General features: G+C 44.0%; 1 protein-coding gene across 3 annotated transcripts in view; it reads left to right on the forward strand.

Moving 5' to 3' along the window:
* Positions 1-942: 942 nt before the first annotated feature.
* Positions 943-19,824, forward strand: part of LOC106586612 (rho GTPase-activating protein 20) — a 58,200-nt gene continuing 39,318 nt past the window's right edge. The window contains exon 1 of one of the 3 annotated variants that reach the window (XM_014174089.3): positions 943-1,521. Coding sequence is in view for 2 of the 3 variants with exons in the window: in XM_014174088.3 (XP_014029563.3) it covers positions 17,064-17,162 (99 nt within the window). In the remaining variant the exon portion in view is untranslated. Of the gene's footprint in view, positions 1,522-16,776; positions 17,163-19,824 lie in introns of those variants that run through there. The other 2 variants (XM_014174088.3, XM_014174087.3) reach the window with 2 other exon arrangements.

Here is a 19,824-nt window from a genome sequence, read left to right on the forward strand (position 1 = left end):
AGGCAGGCACCGGTGGGATCCCCTAATCTTCCCTGCTGACAGACAGGTTTCCAGACACAGGATGTGTTTTATTACCCTGTTTCTGTGCCAGCAGACTGGCTGTCCAACCTGGCACCTGTTCTATGAGACATTGCACCATTCTGAATTGTATAGTACTGAACATGTATGTAAACACACACATAATGCACATACAGTACATGGAGACACACACACACACACACACATAAATACACATAAACATAATGCCTGACAGACAAATAAACAGACACAAGCACATACTCTCAGTCAGACACGTGTGACTTGCATAAAAGAGTGGACAGTGCCAATGCAGAAGACAAATACTGCCTGTCTTCACTTTCATTGGTGTTTTGTGCTTCTTGGGACAAAACAATGACATGTATTTATTTGAATTTGAATGGGCATTGAATCAGTGCTGGGTGTGAAAGAGCCCAACAACAGGGAGCAGCTCAGAGTGACACTGACAGACAAGGCACCGTTTGTTATTCTGATCTCAGGCTTTAGCCGTCAGTTTATCTCCCCTCCCATCTCTTCTACCTCTCCATCTCCTCCCCTCTCCTCTCCTCTCCCTGATCTCTCTCACCTCCAGGCATAAACGGGAGGAGGTTGAGATAAAGGAATAGAGGACACGGAGAGGCGAGATGAGTGATTGAAGAGTTGACTGGCTATAGAGGAGTTGTATGAGAAATGGCCCAGAGGTGGAGAAGAGTAACGTGTAGAATTTGGAGATAGAGGGTAATCTGTTAAGAGTGAACTAAAGGCAGGGGTGGCAGAGAGAGGGGGGTGTTGGGGATTTGCAATAATTTGCTCGCTGCTTCCCTCCTTTTTTAAATATGCCTGGAGGGCACCGCAAACCCCACCCCTTATCACCTGAGCCCCTCCCCTATCCCCTCCCCCGACCTGTGTGAGCAGATCTTCTACCTGACAGAATGCTGAGCTGAGAGGGACAGACAGAGCTAGCCTGGACAGGGCAGCACACTGCCTGACTCACCCTCCCACGGTGGGGCTACTCTATACGGGATAACGTGCATGGAGCAGCCTGGAGACAGCCAGGCAGGCCAAAGAGTGGAGCATTGGTTAGAGTAGCCATACTCTCTCCATCTACTAATGGAGGACTCTAAGTAATAGGGCTCAGCTTCAGATATCCTCTCTATCTGCTTGCTACCAGGACCTGAGGCAGCACACACACCTAGACACTTGTTGATGTGAATGTGTGGGTAGTCCACGCCTGAGAGAGAGGGAGGGAGAGAGGTGATAGGTGAAAAAGAGAAGAAGAAGAAGAAGAGAGGAGGAAGGAATACAGAAATCAAGTTAGACCGACTAAATCTCAAACTTGCTGTATCTCAACTTACCTGTGACTGAACCTGTGTCTACACACACAGACACTCAGAGATAAGCCGAGAGGAGATGTACTGAAGAAGTTAGACCCGGAGCTCTTAGTTGGAGACGGCAATCTTGAAGAGGGACAGGTCTGGGAGCTATGTAGAGTTCTACCAGGTGAAAGTGAGTGAAAACCACACTACCTTATCTTACCTTACTAATGTTTTGTCTTTTCTACCCACATGGCACACTTATTCATGTTTTGTACTAGGATATAATTCTACACTGGTGGCAGGGGCCTTGGCAATGTGGGCTCAGGCATTTGTTTGTTTTTAGATTAAGTGTGAGCAGGGGCAGACTGGCCATCTGGCATTTCAGGCAAATGCCAGATGGGCTGGTCCATTTTTTCGCTTAGTGGGCCTGTCTAACAAAAAAAATGTGCACTAAATTAGCATTATTAGGTTAATAATGGAGGTCTCAAGGAAAAAATGTGTCTGCGTGTTAGAAATACCAGACCTGATTTCTGGTCCCAGTCTGCCCCTGTGAGTGAGCGACACCTGTTGATCCAGTCTTGCTCACTGGCTGTGGAATTTGTAGTTTTCCTTTTGGGTTAATATAGTTATCGTGTGAAGTACATTGTACATTTCGGATAGACAACTTTGGCTATCTTCTACATCTAAAGATTCTCAACTGAAATCTCTAAAGTGGTCAAATAATCCAAACAAATAAAATTCAATATAGAGACTTGATCATTCATGACATCATGTCAGTCTCGATGAATATTCAGACATATCACTTTGCCATATGCTGTAATATGTGGGTTGGTGTTCCTTGTGATAATACGTGACCTTGTAATGTTGACGTCAATGCTTCCCACAGTTGTGTCAAGTTGGCTAGATGTCCTTTGGGTGGTGGACCATTCTTGATACAGGAAACTGTTAAGCATGAAAAACCCCGCAGCATTGCAATTCTTGACACACTCAAACCATACCCCATTCAAAGGCACTTAAATATAATTGTCTTGCCCATTCACCACCCTCTGAATGGCACACATACACAATCCATGTCTCAAGGCTCGAAAACTCTTCTTTAACCTGTCTCCTCCCCTTTATCTACACTGATTGAAGTGGATTTAACGGTTGATATCAATAAGGAGTCATAGCTTTCACCTGGATTCACCTGGTCAATGTCATGGAAAGAGCAGGTGTGCCTAATGTTTTGTACACTCAGTGTATATGACTATATTTATGCGACCTATGTGACCGATCTGGCACCAGTACAGACATTTCCCCAGAGTCCCATGACTGTGACTGTCTTTCTGAAGATAGTTCACAGGGTTACAGTAGAGCATAAGGTGCCTTCGTGTGAGCATGGTAGAAGAAAGTTAGGAGTGTGTGTGTGCATGTGCGTGTGTGTGCGCGTGTGTCCGTCACATGTGCAACCCTCAGGTCCACCATGAGGGTTGTTAACACAGTGTCCAAAAATGGGTCAGAAGTATACAGAATGGTATCGTCTGCGTAGAGGTGGATCAGAGACTCACCAGCAGCAAGAGTGACATTGATGTATACAGAGAAGAGAGTCGGTGTCACGGCTGTTCGAAGGATCGGACAAAAATGCAGCGTGTTCGTAGTTCCACATAATTATTAAAAGTGAAACTGAATGCAATACACTGAAATACTTGAAAAAACAACAAACCGTGACGCAGAGAGGAAAACACATTACTCAAAAAATAATAATCCACAAACAGGAAGAGAAAAACTCCTACTTAAATATGATCTCTAATCAGAGGCAATGAGGATCAGTTACCTCCAAGTAGAGATCAACCCCAAACAATCCCAACATAGAAATAGACAAACTAGAACTTAAACATAGAAATAGAACCCAAAACACCCCCTGTCACGCCCTGCCCTACTCTACTATAGAAAATGACATCTTACTAGGGTCAGAACGTGACAGTCAGCCCAAGAATTGAACCCTGTGGCACCCCCATAGAGACTGCCAGAGGTCTGGACAACAGGCCCTCTGATTTGACACACTGAACTCTATCAGAGAAGTAGTTGGTGAACCAGGCGAGGCAATCATTTGAGAAACAAAGACTATTGAGTCTGCCGATAAGGATGTGGTGATTGACAGAGTCAAAAGCCTTGGCCAGGTCAATGAAGACGGCTGCACAGTATTGTTTCTTATCGATGGCAGTTAAGATATCGTTTAGGACCTTGAGCGTGGCTGAGGTGCACCCATGACCTGCTCTGAAACCAGATTGCATAGCGGAGAAGGTGCGGTGGGATTCGAAATGGTCGGTAATCTGTTTGTTGACTTGGCTTTCGAAGACCTTAGAAAGGCAGGGTAGGATAGATATAGGTCTGTAGCAGTTTGGGTCAAGAGTGACCGCAGCTGCTTTCCGATATTTGGGAATCTCAGACGACACGAAAGAAAGGTTGAACAGGCTAGTAATAGGGGTTACAACAATTTCGGCAGATAATTTTAGAAAGAAAGGGTCCAGATTGTCTAGCCCGGCTGATTTGTAGGGGTCCAGATTTTGCAGCTCTTTCAGAGCATCAGCTGACTGGATTTGGAAGAAGGAGAAATGGGGAAGGCTTGGGCAAGTTGCTGTGGGGGGTGCAGTGCTGTTGACCGGGGTAGGGCTAGCCAGGTGGAAAGCATGGCCAGCCGTAGAAAAATGCTTATTGAAATTCTCAATTATAGTGGATTTATCGGTGGTGACAGAGTTTCCTATCCTCAGTGCAGTGGGCAGCTGGGAGGAGGTGCTCTTATCCTCCATGGACTTTACAGTGTCCCAGAACTTTTTGGAGTTTGTGTTGCAGGAAGCAAATTTCTGCTTGAAAAAGCTAGCCTTGGCTTTTCTAACTGCCTGTGTATATTGGTTTCAAACTTCCCTGAAAAGTTGCATATCACGGGGGCTGTTCGATGCTAATGCAGAACGCCACAGGATGTTTTTGAGTTGGTTAAGGGCAGTCAGGTCTGGAGAGAACCAAGGGCTATATCTGTTCCTGGTTCTAAATTTCTTGAATGGGCATGCTTATTTAAGATGGTGAGGAAGGCATTTAAAAAAATAACCAGGCGTCCTCTACTGACGGGATGAGGTCAATATCCTTCCAGGATACCCGGGCCAGGTTGATTAGAAAGGCCTGCTCGCTGAAGTGTTTCAGGGAGCGTTTGACAGTGATGAGTGGAGGTCGTTTGACCGCTGACCCATTACGGATTCAGGCAATGAGGCAGTGATCGCTGAGATCTTGGTTGAAAACAGCAGAGGTGTATTTAGAGGGAAACTTGGTTAGGATGATATCTATGAGGCTGCCCGTGTCTACGGCTTTGGGGTTGTACCTGGTAGGTTCATTGATCATTTGTGTGAGATTGAGGGCATCAAGCTTAGATTATAGGATGGCTGGGGTGTTAAGCATGTCCCAGTTTAGGTCACCTAGCAGCACGAGCTCTGAAGATAGATGGGGGGCAATCAGTTCACATATGGTGTCCAGAGCACAGCTGGGGGCTGAGGGTGGTCTATAGCAGGCGGCAACGGTGAGAGACTTGTTTTTAGAGAGATTTTTAAAAGTAGAAGTTCAAATTGTTTGGGTACAGACCTGAATAGTAGGACAGAACTCTGCAGGCTATCTCTGCAGTAGATTGCAACACCGCCCCCTTTGGCCGTTCTATCTTGTCTGAAAATGTTGTAGTTAGGGATGGAGATTTCAGAGTTTTTGGTGGTCTTTCTAAGCCAGGATTCAGACACGGCTAGGACATCCGGGTTGGCAGAGTGTGCTAAAGCAGTGAATAAAACAAACTTAGGGAGGAGGCTTCTAATGTTAACATGCGTGAAACCAAGGCTATTACGGTTACAGAAGTCATTAAAAGAGAGCGCCTCGGGAATAGGAGTGGAGCTAGGCACTGCAGGGCCTGGATTCACCTCTACATTGCCAGAGGAACAGAGGAGGAGTAGGATAAGGGTACGGCTAAAAGCTATGAGAATTGGTCGTCTAGGACATACGGAACAGAGAGTAAAAGGAGCAGGTTTCTGGGGGCGATAAAATAGCTTCAAGGTATAATGTACAGACAAAGGTATGGTAGGATGTGATTACAGTGGAGGTAAACGTAGCCATTGAGTAATGATGAGAGAGATATTGTCTCTAGAAACATCATTGAAACCAGGTGATGTCATTGCATGTGTGGGTGGTGGAGTTGAAAGGTTGGATAAGGTATAATGAGCAGGGCTAGAGGCTCTACAGTGAAATAAGATAATAAACACTAACCAGAACAGCAATGGACAAGGCATATTGACATTAAGGAGAGGCATGCTTAGCCGAGTGATCATAAGGGTCCAGTGAGTAGTGACGTTGGTTGGGGTCACGGCGATTCAGACAGCTAGCCCGGCCATGGGTAGCAAGCTTGCAGAAGATGGTCTGTTTTTAGCCACCTCGTGCGTTTCCGTCGGTAGATTAGTGGGGTTCCGTGTGGTAGAGGGGACCAATCCAATTGGCAAAATAGTTATAGTTATAGTGGCCCAAGAAAATTGTCCGACAGACCTATTCAAATAGCAGCTGATAAGACAGCTAACGATTAGCGGGCCGCAGATGGGCGTTCAGGTTACGTCGTGATGGAGGGGCGATTTGGATAACTCCCTCGGGCCTTGACTCTATAGCATGAGCTAGGTAGGTTGGTGAGGGGGAATGTGGGTAGTTTTTGTGTACATAGAGGGAGTGATGTGATCAGGTTTGTGTCCCCACCACATCCCTATTAGCTCACACACACATGTGTGCACACACATACTGCAAGCAGAGTGTATGGAGAAGAGGGTCCATTTGTTGCCTAATCAACAGGTGGCTAACACTGATAAGTCTACTGTAACAAATATTTGTTCATGTATGGTCATTTTGTATCTAAACGCAGCACACCTTTTCTCAGAATCACACCTATTCCCAGAAATGTACTTACGGAAGTACTGTTCTGTAGATGCTAATAACAACCCGCAAATTGATCTGTCTCTGAAAGCTGAGGCGGTCGGATCTTAGACGTTGGGCTGGCGGTGCAAGGTATTAGACCAAATAACAAAGATTATGTCTCAATGACCCCATGTTTTCAGGTTAGGGAGGAGGGGAACGATGGAGGAATGGAGGGATAATAGAGTTTATAATGAGATGGGCTCTGACAGCCCTAGGCGCCCTTTTGACAACTTTTGGACAACAGCTTTGAGGACTCTGGGGAGAGGGAGTAGAGGGAGAGAAGGGCAAGAAGCCGGAGAGGGAGAGAAGGGCGAGAAAGGGGAGGAGCTCCCTCTACTGTTCGCCTTTGGTGCAAACAACCCCCTCCCCCCCAATTAGATGAAGGAGAATTAGCCGACCCCCCAGAATGAGCGCCTGGGACAGGGAGGATTAAAGAGGGTGGGGGGTTTGTAGGGGGTAAAGGGGGTTGGTAGGGGTTAACAGGGTTTGTTTTGGTCAAAGACAACATGAGTCAACATGGCTACCTTTTAACACACAAGCCACTAGAGAAATGGAGAAAGAACTAGAATGCTCCAGGCCGTCATTCACTATCTAGTAAATTCATGATCTAGAGATCAGATTGAACAATTAGACACTGAAGTATGAGGAAGAGAGGTAGGATGTTTGTCTCAGTGGTTTGATTTCCAGAACTCGCACAGTTCTGTCTACTATATCTGTTTCTCTGGAAGTACTATTCTGCGGCCGATGTTGGTGGGATTATTTCCACATTGTAGTTGGAATGTTGTGAGCCAAGCTGCTTCAAGATGGCCAATTAGATTGGCTGGTTTGAGTTGGGCTCTCTGGGTTGCTCTGCCTCCCAAGCCATCCGTGAAGCAATTAGGTCATTAGGTTGGTTGGGCCACGGTGGTTTCTGCACCAGGGAATCCTGGCTGGGAGTAATGTAGTAAAAACACAATGTTTTATTTTTTCATCTTATTCCGTTTGAAGCCTTCACCCAATCTCACTGTGTGAAACTTCCTTGGAGGCATAGAAGGCTGTCCATTCACAGTGCCTGAAAAAAATATAAACAGGATAATTGACTTTCATGTGGACTTTTGCAGAATTCAGAGCGATAGAGCAGAGAATAGAGAAATAAAGTTTTCCTTCAAGCACCCAACAAAGCAATGGAGCATCTGATTCATCCAGTGGGCTATAGTGTTCTATTCTGGGATGTGGCAGATGATGGATGACCGACAGGACAGCTGGAAGGAGAAAATAGAGAGAGATTTTATTGAACACAGGGACATTTTCCGGGAGGGAGGGAGCCAGCCAGAGAGAGTCTGCAGCCAGCCAGAGAGAAGAGAGCAACACTAGGGGTTTCAAATTCCTTCAACGGTTTAATGATGAATGAATTTGAACCATACTGCTGATAGTCTTATGTTTGCTTGCTTGCGAGACAAAATGAAATACTGTACAGTAATGAATATGTACATGCAGTGTGCGTTGTATCAACATGTGTTTTGTCATGGTGTCAGTTTAATCTCTGAAAGCGAACAGATATAGGATCTTAATTTTAGCAAATGTTTCTACAGCAGGAAAATAATCCTGCAGGTACAAGATAAGTTAATTATTATGTGCATTATAATTAATGCACATTTTTGTAAGGGAAAATCAAGTCTGAAATTTCAATGTGGAAGTTACACATTTCTGAAGCCTTTTTAATGCTCAAATACACTACAAGGTTTCTCCTGCAAAAGCGTGATCAAATTAAGATCCTACATCGGTTACAGAACATGGTGTTTTGATTTGACAGATAACCCCTGTACCGTGCTATGGTTTAATATCTTTTGGTTTTCGATTTCTTGTTACTCGTCTGATTGACACTGCAGATAAATCCTGTGGCCAATCCTTGCACTGACAGGCAGATTGAAAATGTACAGATATCATATATTGTCAGGGCAGAGGCATAGTCAGTGTCTGTCTCTGGGGAGAACTAGGGCAAAAAGCAAACCCTCGTCCTTCATCCGTCAGACACAAGATAACACACACCAAAGAGAGAGAGAATGGCATTTCTTTGGTTCATTTCTCCTCTCTCATCTCCCTCTCTCTTCTGTCTTTTAATGTCTACTGAATGTTGTGAGAGGTAGGTGGTATAAATAATTTAATCAATTCCCTCCTCTGCAATGAGGTTTGTGTCTCTTGTCTCCTATATGTTCACTTTGATCTGATAGGAATTTGAGCACAGTGAAGTTTATCTACCGGCTGCATTTTCACTTTATCATCAATACATGAGAACAGAGAGCAAGATAGCGGCTTTCCACAAGTCTGGCTCATCTGTTGATAGGGAGGCAGAGAGAGATGAATGAGGGAGGGAGGGAAGAGAATATAGAGAGAATACAGAGTGGCATTCGCCTGATTATTAGAGAGATTTTTAGCAGGTGAAGGTTAGTTATGTGATTCCATTATTTCTCTTCAGGACCAGTTTCCCTCTATGGCAACAAAATATTTCATTAAATGCTGATGTTAGAACTTCTGTGTGTGTGTGTGTGTGTGTGTGTGTGTGTGTGTGTGTGTGTGTGTGTGTGTGTGTGTGTGTGTGTGTGTGTGTGTGTGTGTGTGTGTGTGTGTGTGTGTGTGTGTGTGTGTGTGTGTGTGCACAAGCACAAGCACAAGCACAAGTATTGGTGTGTTTTTGGCATGAGGCCCACTAAGAAATACACTGAGTGTACAAAACATTAGGAACACCTGCTCTTTCCATGACATAGATTGACCAGGTGAATACAGGTGAAAGCTATGATCCCTTATTGATGTAACTTCTTAAATCCACTTCAATCAGTGTAGATGAAGGGGAGGAGACAGGTTAAAGAAGGATTTTTAAGCCTTGAGACAATTGAGACATGGATTGTGAATGTGTACCATTCAGAGGGTGAATGGGAAAGACAAAAGATTTAAGTGCCTTTGAACAGGGTATGTTGTAGGTGCCAGGCGCACCGGTTTGAGTGTGTCAAGAACTGCAACGCTGCTGGGTTTTTCACGCTCAACAGTTTCCTGTGTGTATGAAGATTGGTCTACCACCCAAAGGACATCCAGCCAACTTGACACAATTGTGGGAAGCATTGGAGTCAACATGGGCCAGCATTCCTGTGGAACACTTTCGACACCTTGTAGAGTTGAATTGAGGCTGCTCTGAGGGCGAAAGGGAGTGCAATTCAATAATAACTAAGAAATAGAACTGTCCATTAGTCCCTTGTGTGACCATCATCAGAGTCCCTCTGCTCACACCTCCCTAAAATGAATCTGCAGCACCAAAAGGGCACACACTCACACATTGTAAACACAAAGAAAAAGGTGCTCTGAGTGAATCCATCTCAAATTCCCACTCTATATTTTTTTAACTGATAAACAAAGGATACCACCACCTCATAAGTTCTTCTCCTCTCCATTCCAAGTGAGTGGACACACTGTCTGCCCAGTAGATGTAGCAGAAGCTCCTTTTCTGGAGCCAAACCTTCAATCCATCATTCAAGAGCATTACTAACCTTTGACCCTACTGATACTCACTGATTACAGAGCTTGCCGCTAGGGCACAGTGCTAGGGTGAGTTGAGAAGTTTGGAAAATAACGCAAGTCTTTAGATTTTTTTCTAAATCAAAACACTGTTGAAGTGCGAATCACAAAGATGTAATGTTTCGACTGTCACCATGCAGCGTGCCACCACAGTACTTGAGAAAGAAAACCATGAGTCATCTCCTCTTCCTGAAAAGCCTGACTCACATAAGCCGGTCACCCACTCTTCTCCCTCCACACACTCTTGTCTGTTTCAAACACTCAAGTACATCACGTTTTTGAACCTCTGTTCTCTCTTTGTAAACTCATGGACTTTGTAAATGCATTGACCCACTTACTATTCTCAGCCTACTGTTAATTTGTGTCCGATCGGCTTGATTCGGTCTTATGTAGCAAAATTTGAAATTGTGTTTTTACATTGGATATCATACCCTACAATTGAGGAACAATGGGAAAGTAATTCTGCTTTGAAAATTGATTCACTTGTAACCCCACTTTTGGGAAAATGTTCCTTGAATATTTTGGTACACCTACTGGAGACCTCTTCTTTGGCTATACTCATTCAGAATCCTTCACCCCCTCTTAAGCCTTAGCCCCACCCATCTCTTTAAGGATTCACACGTGAGGCCATTTGCTATACAGAGTGAGAGGTAGTGTACTAAACAACCAAAGATTTCAAGACTAAAGGCTAGTTTATACTACGTCTATCGACATGTCTGTAGACAGTTGTCGCAGTGACATCATGAACATTCTATTGTCATCCGACATCAAACTTGTCGTTGTCGTTATGAAACAGTATAAACACAAAAACAACAGGCTGCATGACATCAGCAGCCTGGTGGTCTAAAATAGTGCAACTGGTGTATTTTAACACCAATAAACCCATCCGTTTAAAAATGAATTTAGTATATGTCAATCTAGCAAACCAGGCAACTAAAAGCAACTTTCTAAACAATGTTTTGTTATTTTCTAGCTTGTTAGCTTGCTAGCTAGTTCAAATAATGTCCATATCATATAGCTAGTAATGAACAAAGACGGCCCGCACACTCTTTAAACTTCCAATTCACCGCTTTATTGACTACGTTTCGATCCCAAACTGATTTTCGCCAGGTGACCTGACGAAGATCCCTTTCGAATCAAAACGTTCTCAATAAAGAGGTGAATTGGGAGCTTATTAAAGAGTGTCCGGGCCATCTTGTTATTTACTAGTATTCTTTATTAGCCCGGGTGCCATCGCCGAGGGAACCGGGATGCCTCAGCCAGCTCGTCGGACTTCCACACCTTAGCTGGCTCGGGAGGTCTTCTTGCCTCGGTGGGCTCGGCAGGCGCCCACCCCACGTCATGCTTCAGCCGGCCATCAGACTCTCACGCCTCAGCCGGATCGTCGGGCTCCCACGCCTCAGCCTGCTCGCCAGGCTCCCACGCCTCTGCCAATTCGTCGGGCTTCTACGCCCCAGCCGGTTTGTCCAGCGCCCATGTCTCGGCCGGCCCGTCATGCTTGCACAGGTGGGACGCCAGGTGGTGCCCCTAGAGGGGGTGTACTCGAGGGTACCAGACTGCCTTCATTACGCACACCTGTCACCATTGTTACGCGCACCTGCGCTTCCTCACCGGTCACCATCACGCGCAGCAGCACTTCATTGGACTCACCTGGACTCCTTTAATTTGTTGATTGCCTTCCCTATTTCTGTCTGCTTCCCTGTGTGTTCCCTGTATCAGCATTGTTGTCGTTTCCGTTTCCCCTGTCCAGACGCTATCCGTATTCTGTTTCTGTTCTGTTTCATGTCCGTTATTCATTAAATGTTCACTCCCTGTACCTGCTTCTTGTCCCCGGCGTCTCTCCTTACAGAGACAGGTGTTTTATACAACAGCCTTCTTCTATGTGTTCTTTTTTTGACTCCCTCTGAATGATTTGCAATCAAATGCTAGAATTTTCTCCATCTCCTTTGCTATCATACTCTGCTTCCTCCGGGCATTCCACTGATATCAAAACTCAGTCCTCCAGAAAGTGGAGAGCATTAACAACACTTGTGTAGTTCTTTGTGATATCTTTCAAAATAGCCACGTTAGAAAGGATTTCCTTTCCATGTTATAGATGTTATAGATGTAACGGCTGTTGCAGGGAGTAGACCAAGGCGCAGCATGTTGAGTGCTCATCATGTATTTATTGTACTGAGAACACATAAACAAACAAACAAAAACCGACAGCCGAACAGTTCTGTCAGGTAAGCAACACTAAACAGAAATTAACCACCCACAAAACCCAAAGGAAAACAGGCTGCCTAAGTATGGCTCCCAATCAGAGACAATTATATACAGCTGTTCCTGATTGAGAACCATACCCGGCCAAAACAAAGAAATACAAAATATAGAAAAAAGGACATAGAATGCCCACCCCAGTCACACCCTGGCCTAACCAAAATAGACAATAAAACCCTCTCTATGGCCAGGGCGTGACAATAGACAGAAGCGTGGTACATGGCAGACCAATCCGAACTCATCTCTCGGGATGTCCAGCCCATCCATTATCTCAGCCAATCATGGATAGTGGGAAGGTTCCTGTCTTTGTATGTGGCTAAACCAACTAGGCTCGTAATTTAACAATTTTATTGTTATTTACAGGTGGCATACAAACAGAGTTTTCTTTTAAAAAAGTACTTGAGTACTTGCTTCTGCGATTCCTTAATTCGTGGAGTAATTTTGTAATCCAAAATGATATGTTTGCTAGCTCAGCTGGTTAGCTAGCTCCGTCTCATTTGACCACCAAACATTGCTAAGGCTAGCTAGCTGCCCACTTAATATAACTTGTTTTCTGAAAATGAATGTTAGCTATTTAATTTAGCAATGTTATGAATACAACTCCCATCTGCTGTCAACATCAGGATACTAGTTAGCTCCAAAAGTTGTTATAGCGTAGACTGCATGCTGACAGTGAATTCAGAGCCATTCAATGTTTAGCTACACTACAAACATCAGTTTACCAGGTTCCAGGGATGCAATTGTAATGACAGTCCCCCACAACATACCCAAGAGTTTCCTGATTATCAAGGGGTAGTCTGTGTTTAATTTCATTTTGTATTATAAACACAGTTTGAGATCATTTTGAGGGCATTTCGCCAGTGGTTGAATGGGGAATTGGTCTCCCTGGGAAAATGTTGTCCAATGTTGCAACAGTAACCAAGGGGGGCAGGGCTTAGTAAAGGGTTAATTGGGCAGTGTCTCTATAATTAGAGGATAAGCAAATTTAGACATATTCAGTTCTGTAAGTTATAAACAGTCTACAAATATTGCTGAGGAGCTGAGAGGATCCTCTGTCCAGGTGTGTGTGTATGTACTGTATGTGTGCGTGTGTACGTGCATGCGTTTGTTTTGTGCGTGCATGCGTAATTACATTGGAGAGGGTTGGTTCTGGGATTGAAAATGGAAAAGCTTCAACACTGTAATTCTACATCCAAGTTTATTTCTGTCCCTGCACAGTGAATGGGCAAGGCTTGCTGTGCACTCTCATTAAAACACATACACACCATGCCTTTTAATATCAACCAAACCACGCCTTCCCTCTCCTCTCGCTGGTTAACAAACCCACAACGGAACAGAATCCCGTAAAATTACAAACCTTCAGAACCGCTCCCTCACAATTGAACGTGATTCTTTCTGCTCCTGTCCTGTACATAGCACCATGTGTCCTGCTGTATGTATTCCTCTACCAGTGATTTCACAGCAGAGTTATGCACCGTGCCAAAACATGTCCTAAATATATGTTTTTGAGGGATGTTGTTTCTGTACATATAAGTCAGTTCCGTTCACATAACTCTCACACAAGTTCACATGCTGAGATGAGGTCATTTTGTAACACAACCTCAACCATTTGCGACAGGATTGTTGACCCCTCTGAACATTCCTCTAACAGGTCACATGACTTCTGTGTCCTGGGGTGCGTTCAGTTCGCTTCAACGTTTGCTATGTCGGGTGACGGTTTGTACTGAACGAATGGTGCGCACTGTTCTTTAACAGCCTTTGAGCTGTGTTTAATCCCGTTTGGTGGGTGTGGTGAGGTGTATGTAGCCTGATCAAGATGGGCGTGACCATTGGAAATCGAAAAAGTCATGCTGCCCACCATATGGTAACTGCATTTGGGCCACCAAAATCACGTTTTTCAACTGGTCATTCAGTATACTACCGTTTCCATTCAATTCAACGTTGCACCAAGTTCTGTTGTACTGAACACAACCCTGTACTTGCTGGATGCTAATCTGACCTCTGGTGACCTTTCAACCTATGGAGGAGGTTGTGGACTTGGTAATCACCGTGGGGCAACCAAGGCAGTGTGATATGTAGCTATATGTAACATTCACTTTGATATACTGTATCCATAGTATGTGCAGGCTTTTGTTCCAGCCCAGCTATAACACAACTGATTCAACTATTTAACTAGTCATGGTCTTCACTCATTCAGTTAGAATAAAGTTTGTTAGTTAACTAACCCTGGCGTTCTTTTACCAAAAATTATGGATGCATTCAGCCAACCACTCAGCCTAATGACCACCTCACCAAACCTTCCACCGTCTGTCCTCTGGGTGAAGTCAGTGGTGACCTTCATCTAATGATTCTGACCCTTTCTGGAATGCAGGGCTTGACCCTTGACCCTTAACCCCTGAGAGGACGATAAGAGGTCCCTGGCACTGATAGCAGCTCAAACACACACATACACAGCGCGGCTCTCACAGTGTAAACATTAGCGCTGACTAACAAAGCCACTGCCAGTGATAAACCAGCCTGCCACACATAAACACTTTCCTCCACTATCCTCCTTCTTTTAAATGGTCAACATTAGCCTGCCTTTGTTGGCTACTTGTCTGGACTGTCCTAACAGAGAACAAGTGTGGTCATGCATAACTGGCTGGATGAAAACCTTTGTGGTTGCTCTGCTGTCAGTGACATGCCAGAACAGATATGTAGGGCGACAGCTTTGTTTTGTGTAGCAATAGCAATTTAGAGGGCATTTCCTGAACTTTCCAGTGCATCCCAGCCCATTTACTTCCTACCCTGCTCAAGCCTATACATGTCCCAAAACCAATTATTCCATTACCTCATTAATTGGTTAATTCCACTCTGTGGCTCAGAGGCTACTCTCTTATAGTAAACATACGACCCCCTGGCTCACATTTAGTCAACTAAATCATCACATGCACAATGGGTCCTGGGTCTTATGAACATATCCCCTGTTCAGCTTATCCATCTCCTCTCTAACACCAGTTTGAGCCCTCTGTGAAACCAAAACCATTCCACCCCTAGGGGACAACTTAAACCGGTCCTCTCTGGTCACGCACGTACACACACACACACACACATACATCGATGCTCTCTACCAACAAGTCAGCTGTTAGGGTAGTCAGCTCTCTGGGTAATTTAGTTCCTCAGATTAGCTGGGGGAGGGGCGTGTGTGTGTGTCCATAGGAGAGCAGATGTGAAAGGCAGACAGGCTAAGACCGTCTGACTGTCCCTGGGTTTCTGACTGTCTGTCCCTCTGTGTCTCTGTCTAATACTGTCGGTCAGACTGCCTCCCCGTGTCCCTCTATCTGTCCGTCTCTCTGTAGGTCTCTCTCTCTATATATGCCTGTCTATAAGAGGCTAACCCATGGTAACCCATAGTTGTTTCTTTTGTGTATCTCTGCCACCTCTATGGTCACTTCAATCATGAACCCTCTCTTTCATTTCTCAATTTCACCCTCTGTCTGTCTCTACAACTCTCTCTTCCAAATCTCCCATGACTAATGTTTTGAGAAACCTAAAGAGACCAAGAGAGGCGTAGCGACTGTGGCAGAGTAATGTTGAAATTTCCGCCTTTCATTTTCTTCCCGGTGTTTGTCACTGGGGATTTAGACTAGGAATCCTTAAGGGAAACATTTCCTTATTTTTGGGACTGAGACAGGGAGTCAGAGCTTCCCAGAGTGGAGGATTCCCATTCCCAGAGTGGAGGATTCAAATTCCCAAAGTGGATGCTGCCTGTCTGTCGGATCCCAGTGTCTCCTCTCTGCCCAAACCCTCAACCACCACCTCTAAACCTTTAGTCACCTCCAGTCTATCAGCAAGGCCAACCTCACCCCTCCTCTCCTTTCCTTTCTCCCCTCTCTGAGAAGTGTGTGTGTGTGTGTGTGTGTGTGTGTGTGTGTGTGTGTGTGTGTGTGTGTGTGTGTGTGTGTGTGTGTGTGTGTGTGTGTGTGTGTGTGTGTGTGTGTGTGTGTGTGTGTGTGTGTGTGTGTGTGTGTGTGTGTGTGTGTGTGTCATCAGGTCTAGGGTCAAAGTTATGCCCCAATTCTATACCATCAACTTGATAGTAAGGGGGTGGGTGAAGAGGGCTACAATAGTCATTTACAACATTAACCATGTCTACACTGTATTTCTGATCAATTTTATGTTATTTTAATGGACAAAAAAAAAATGTTTTTCTTTCAAAAACACTGACATTTCTAAGTGACCACAAACTTTTGAACGGTAGTGTATATTCACACACTCCGTTGGGTGTGCATACAGTGGGGTGGACTGTTTCATGGCTATGGAGAAAAATCATGCCTTGGATTTTTTTAAACATTATTCATGTTATTTTTGGCATGCAGAGAACATTCCTTCACCCAGTCTGCAAACTGTTTTCATGTAATTCCTGAGCTAGAGCTGTTACCACCTCAATTAGTGCTAATTTTCAGGTTAGGAACCCAGCGGCGCTAGGACCTCCTTCAGTTCAGGCTGTAGAGGCACATTTAAACATGGGGTGTATTCATTACGAACGAAAGAGCCTAAGGGATGTATCTGCATTTGTCCAATAGAAACTCTCGTTTTAGTTTCAAAACGGTTTCCGTTTGGAGTAAACTGTTTCTGTTGCAAAACGTTTTGAAACTGAATTGACGAAATGAATGCACCCCTGGATTTGAGCCGAAACTACTGCTGCGCTTCAGACCGAATGTTGACAGGGACGAGAGAGGATTGTCTATTAGTGCGTTCTGTGAGCTGTCAGTAAAGAACTCAGTCCAGGTTTATTTAACGCGTTTTGTTTCCTTTTTATCCATTCTATTGGCGTGAATGGGGGATTTCCCACCGGTTTGTCTCTTTCTTCGTTTGGTCCTGTCGCTGGATAATTTTGGATGCAATGGGAATAGGAATACGTGCGCTGTGGTCTGAGGCAGCAGGCAGCAGTCTCGGTGTCGATCTACTGTAGTAGCCTTGATGGAAACCATGTCTCCCCAGCAGGGAACTATCGGACAGAATAGGTCTGGCTCTTTGACAGGGAACAGCAAGTTCTGCGCGCTACCAGACAGCAAAAAGGTAACTAGAGAATTGTGGATTTTTTATTAGCATTATAACGTATTATTGTGCCATTATGTAGTGAGGGGGATAGTATTGGTCTTCTTTTGGGTTTGTCATTGGGTTTTCTACTTGCTCTATATCGTCTATCGCCAGGTAGCATGCCATGCATGTTGTATTGTTGGCGAAGTATAGGCTAAATGGGAATTGATATGATAATTTGGCTTCCAGCCTAATTTAGGTTGTGTGCATTATTCACAGATGCTATTGAGCGTTACCCTCAGCTTCAAATATGACCAGTATGTAATCGTCTACATTTCCAGCTTGTTCAATCTGGGTCTTCTCTTTGTGCCACTTGATTTCAGGGATGGATTCCTGCGCTTTAACCTTTAATATTATTTCATACTTACTAGTGTTTCTTTTTTGTGTATTTCATAATATTAGACAGCTGCTGGATAATTATATTATGGTTACTAATGCGTTCTAAGAAAAAAAAGTTAATGCAGGCATATTTAAAATTGATTCGGTTAAATGTTATTCAGTTTGTGGAAATCCATGTGTAAAATTATGCCTTGCCACCTGCTGCATATACCTAGATAAAATATATAAAGATAGCATATTCGGCAAAATGTTTCACATCGATTTATTTTCATCTATATTCGATTTCCTCTGTGACAGTTGTGTCTCCTTCTCAAGGTTTGATGAGATACAGATTGGTAATGTTTAAAATATGGAAGCAAATGAGCTATGCAACATGCTGATAATCTGCTCTCAGATCACAAGTCAATAGGGAAGAATTGTCACCGGACAGACAAGTCACGCTGTGCTTGAGCGGCTACAGTACGTGCGCACTGGGAGCAGAGTCAATGGATTTACCTACTGTCTGGCCCATCCGTCGCCCCACTCAGCATACAATCCCATTTAGTTTTGTTAATGTTCATTTGCATAAATTATTCACATAATTCATGAAATAAATATTGCTTTAGACTTGCAACATAGCTTCAGTTTCAGTGCAAATATCACGATGTTGCCTTCAACACAGCTACTCTGCGGCGTTGTATGTACACTTATTTCCCTACAATCCTAACACATATCTGTAGTATAGTATGCTATGTCAATAAACGCGTTGCCTTACTATTGCTGATAATACATTCTGAGCCCAGAACAATTAATCAATGAAATTAAGTTCTAGTAAACAGCGCCTCCATTCTACTCCTGTTTGGAATATGTAACTGCACTTTGAAGGTATGAGGTCAGTGGAAAGCTTGCCTTTACAATAGTTTTACTGGAGTGCAAAGAAGCAAGTCGTTGAGCTAATTGGAAGTGGTCTTTGAAAGTCACATCTCACTGGGCACAGAAGTCAATTCAACGTCTATTCCACGTTGGTTCAATATCATTGAAATTACTTGGAAACAATGTTGATTCAAACAGTGTGTGCCCAGTGGGATGATTGACACACTCAATATGCATTTTCTGTCATATACAAATATCAACCTCTAGTTCGGGGGCCGGAACATAAATGACCACATTTGGTACTCGGGCCACTAGTTGGGGAACCCTGCTCCAGTACAGGACATGTTAAATTTGTAGTATATTTGAGGTTTAAAAAGGCTTCTGAAGTTGGTCATTTCCACTTGATTTCCACTTGGAAAAAATGTATCAACCCCAACAAAAATCGCCATTAATTATAATCCACATAATAATTCACATTTCCTGTTGCTGCAGGAGTATTTTACTGCTGTGGCAAACTGGCTCGAATTAAGATCCGACATCTGTAGTAGGAAGAATCAAGCCAAACTGTTCTCTGATAACAAATATTTTTATGAAGGAAGTTCTCAGTTTATCCCCAATGCCCTCTAAATGCGTGCAACCAATGAAAAAAGGATCCTTTGGAAAGTTCCATACAGCTTGTCCTCATGATTGAGTTCACTTGGTGAATCAATCTAATATTATGATCCACGAATGCTGATAGCTTTATTGATATCGATTCATTGAGCTTAGCCACTGCATTGCAATGGCATCGTCTAAGAATTGTAAAACCAACCGCTAAATTGCAGCTCTTCATGTAGCATCATGTAACATGTTGTGCAATGTTATAATATGGTTGCCAGCCTGACCGAGCTACTTTGAGGGTTAAACCTTGTTCCATAGTGATTAGGTTTACAATATGAAATGATGTGGTGAGAAATCATAGGGTAAAACAGGGAATTTGCGGACTTCAAGGGCACGTTGAAAAGAGGTTGTTAAGCCAACCTTCGTGTACAAAAGATTAAGAACACCTTCTTTCATGACATACTGACCAGGTGACTCAAGATGAAAGCTATGATGCCTTATTTATATTACTTGTTAAATCCACTTCAATGAAGGTGAGGAGACAGTTTAAAGAAAGATTTTTAAGCCTTGAGACAATTGAGATATGGATTGTGTATGTGTGCCATTCACAGGGTGAATGGACAAGACAAAAGATTTAAGTGCCTTTGAACGGGATATGGTATTAGGTGCCAGGCGCACCGGTTTCTGTCAAGAACTGCAACACTACTGGGTTTTTCACGCACAGGGGTCCACTCCAAACGCTAACAGTTTCCCGTGTGTATCAGGAATGGTCCACCACCTAAAGGACATCCAGCCAGCTTGAAACAACGGTGGGAAGCCTTGGAGTCAACATGGGCCAGCGTCCCTGTGG

The sequence above is a fragment of the Salmo salar genome, chromosome 25 (assembly GCF_965601325.2).
Source record: "Salmo salar chromosome 25, fSalSal1, whole genome shotgun sequence".
NCBI lineage: Eukaryota > Metazoa > Chordata > Actinopteri > Salmoniformes > Salmonidae > Salmo > Salmo salar.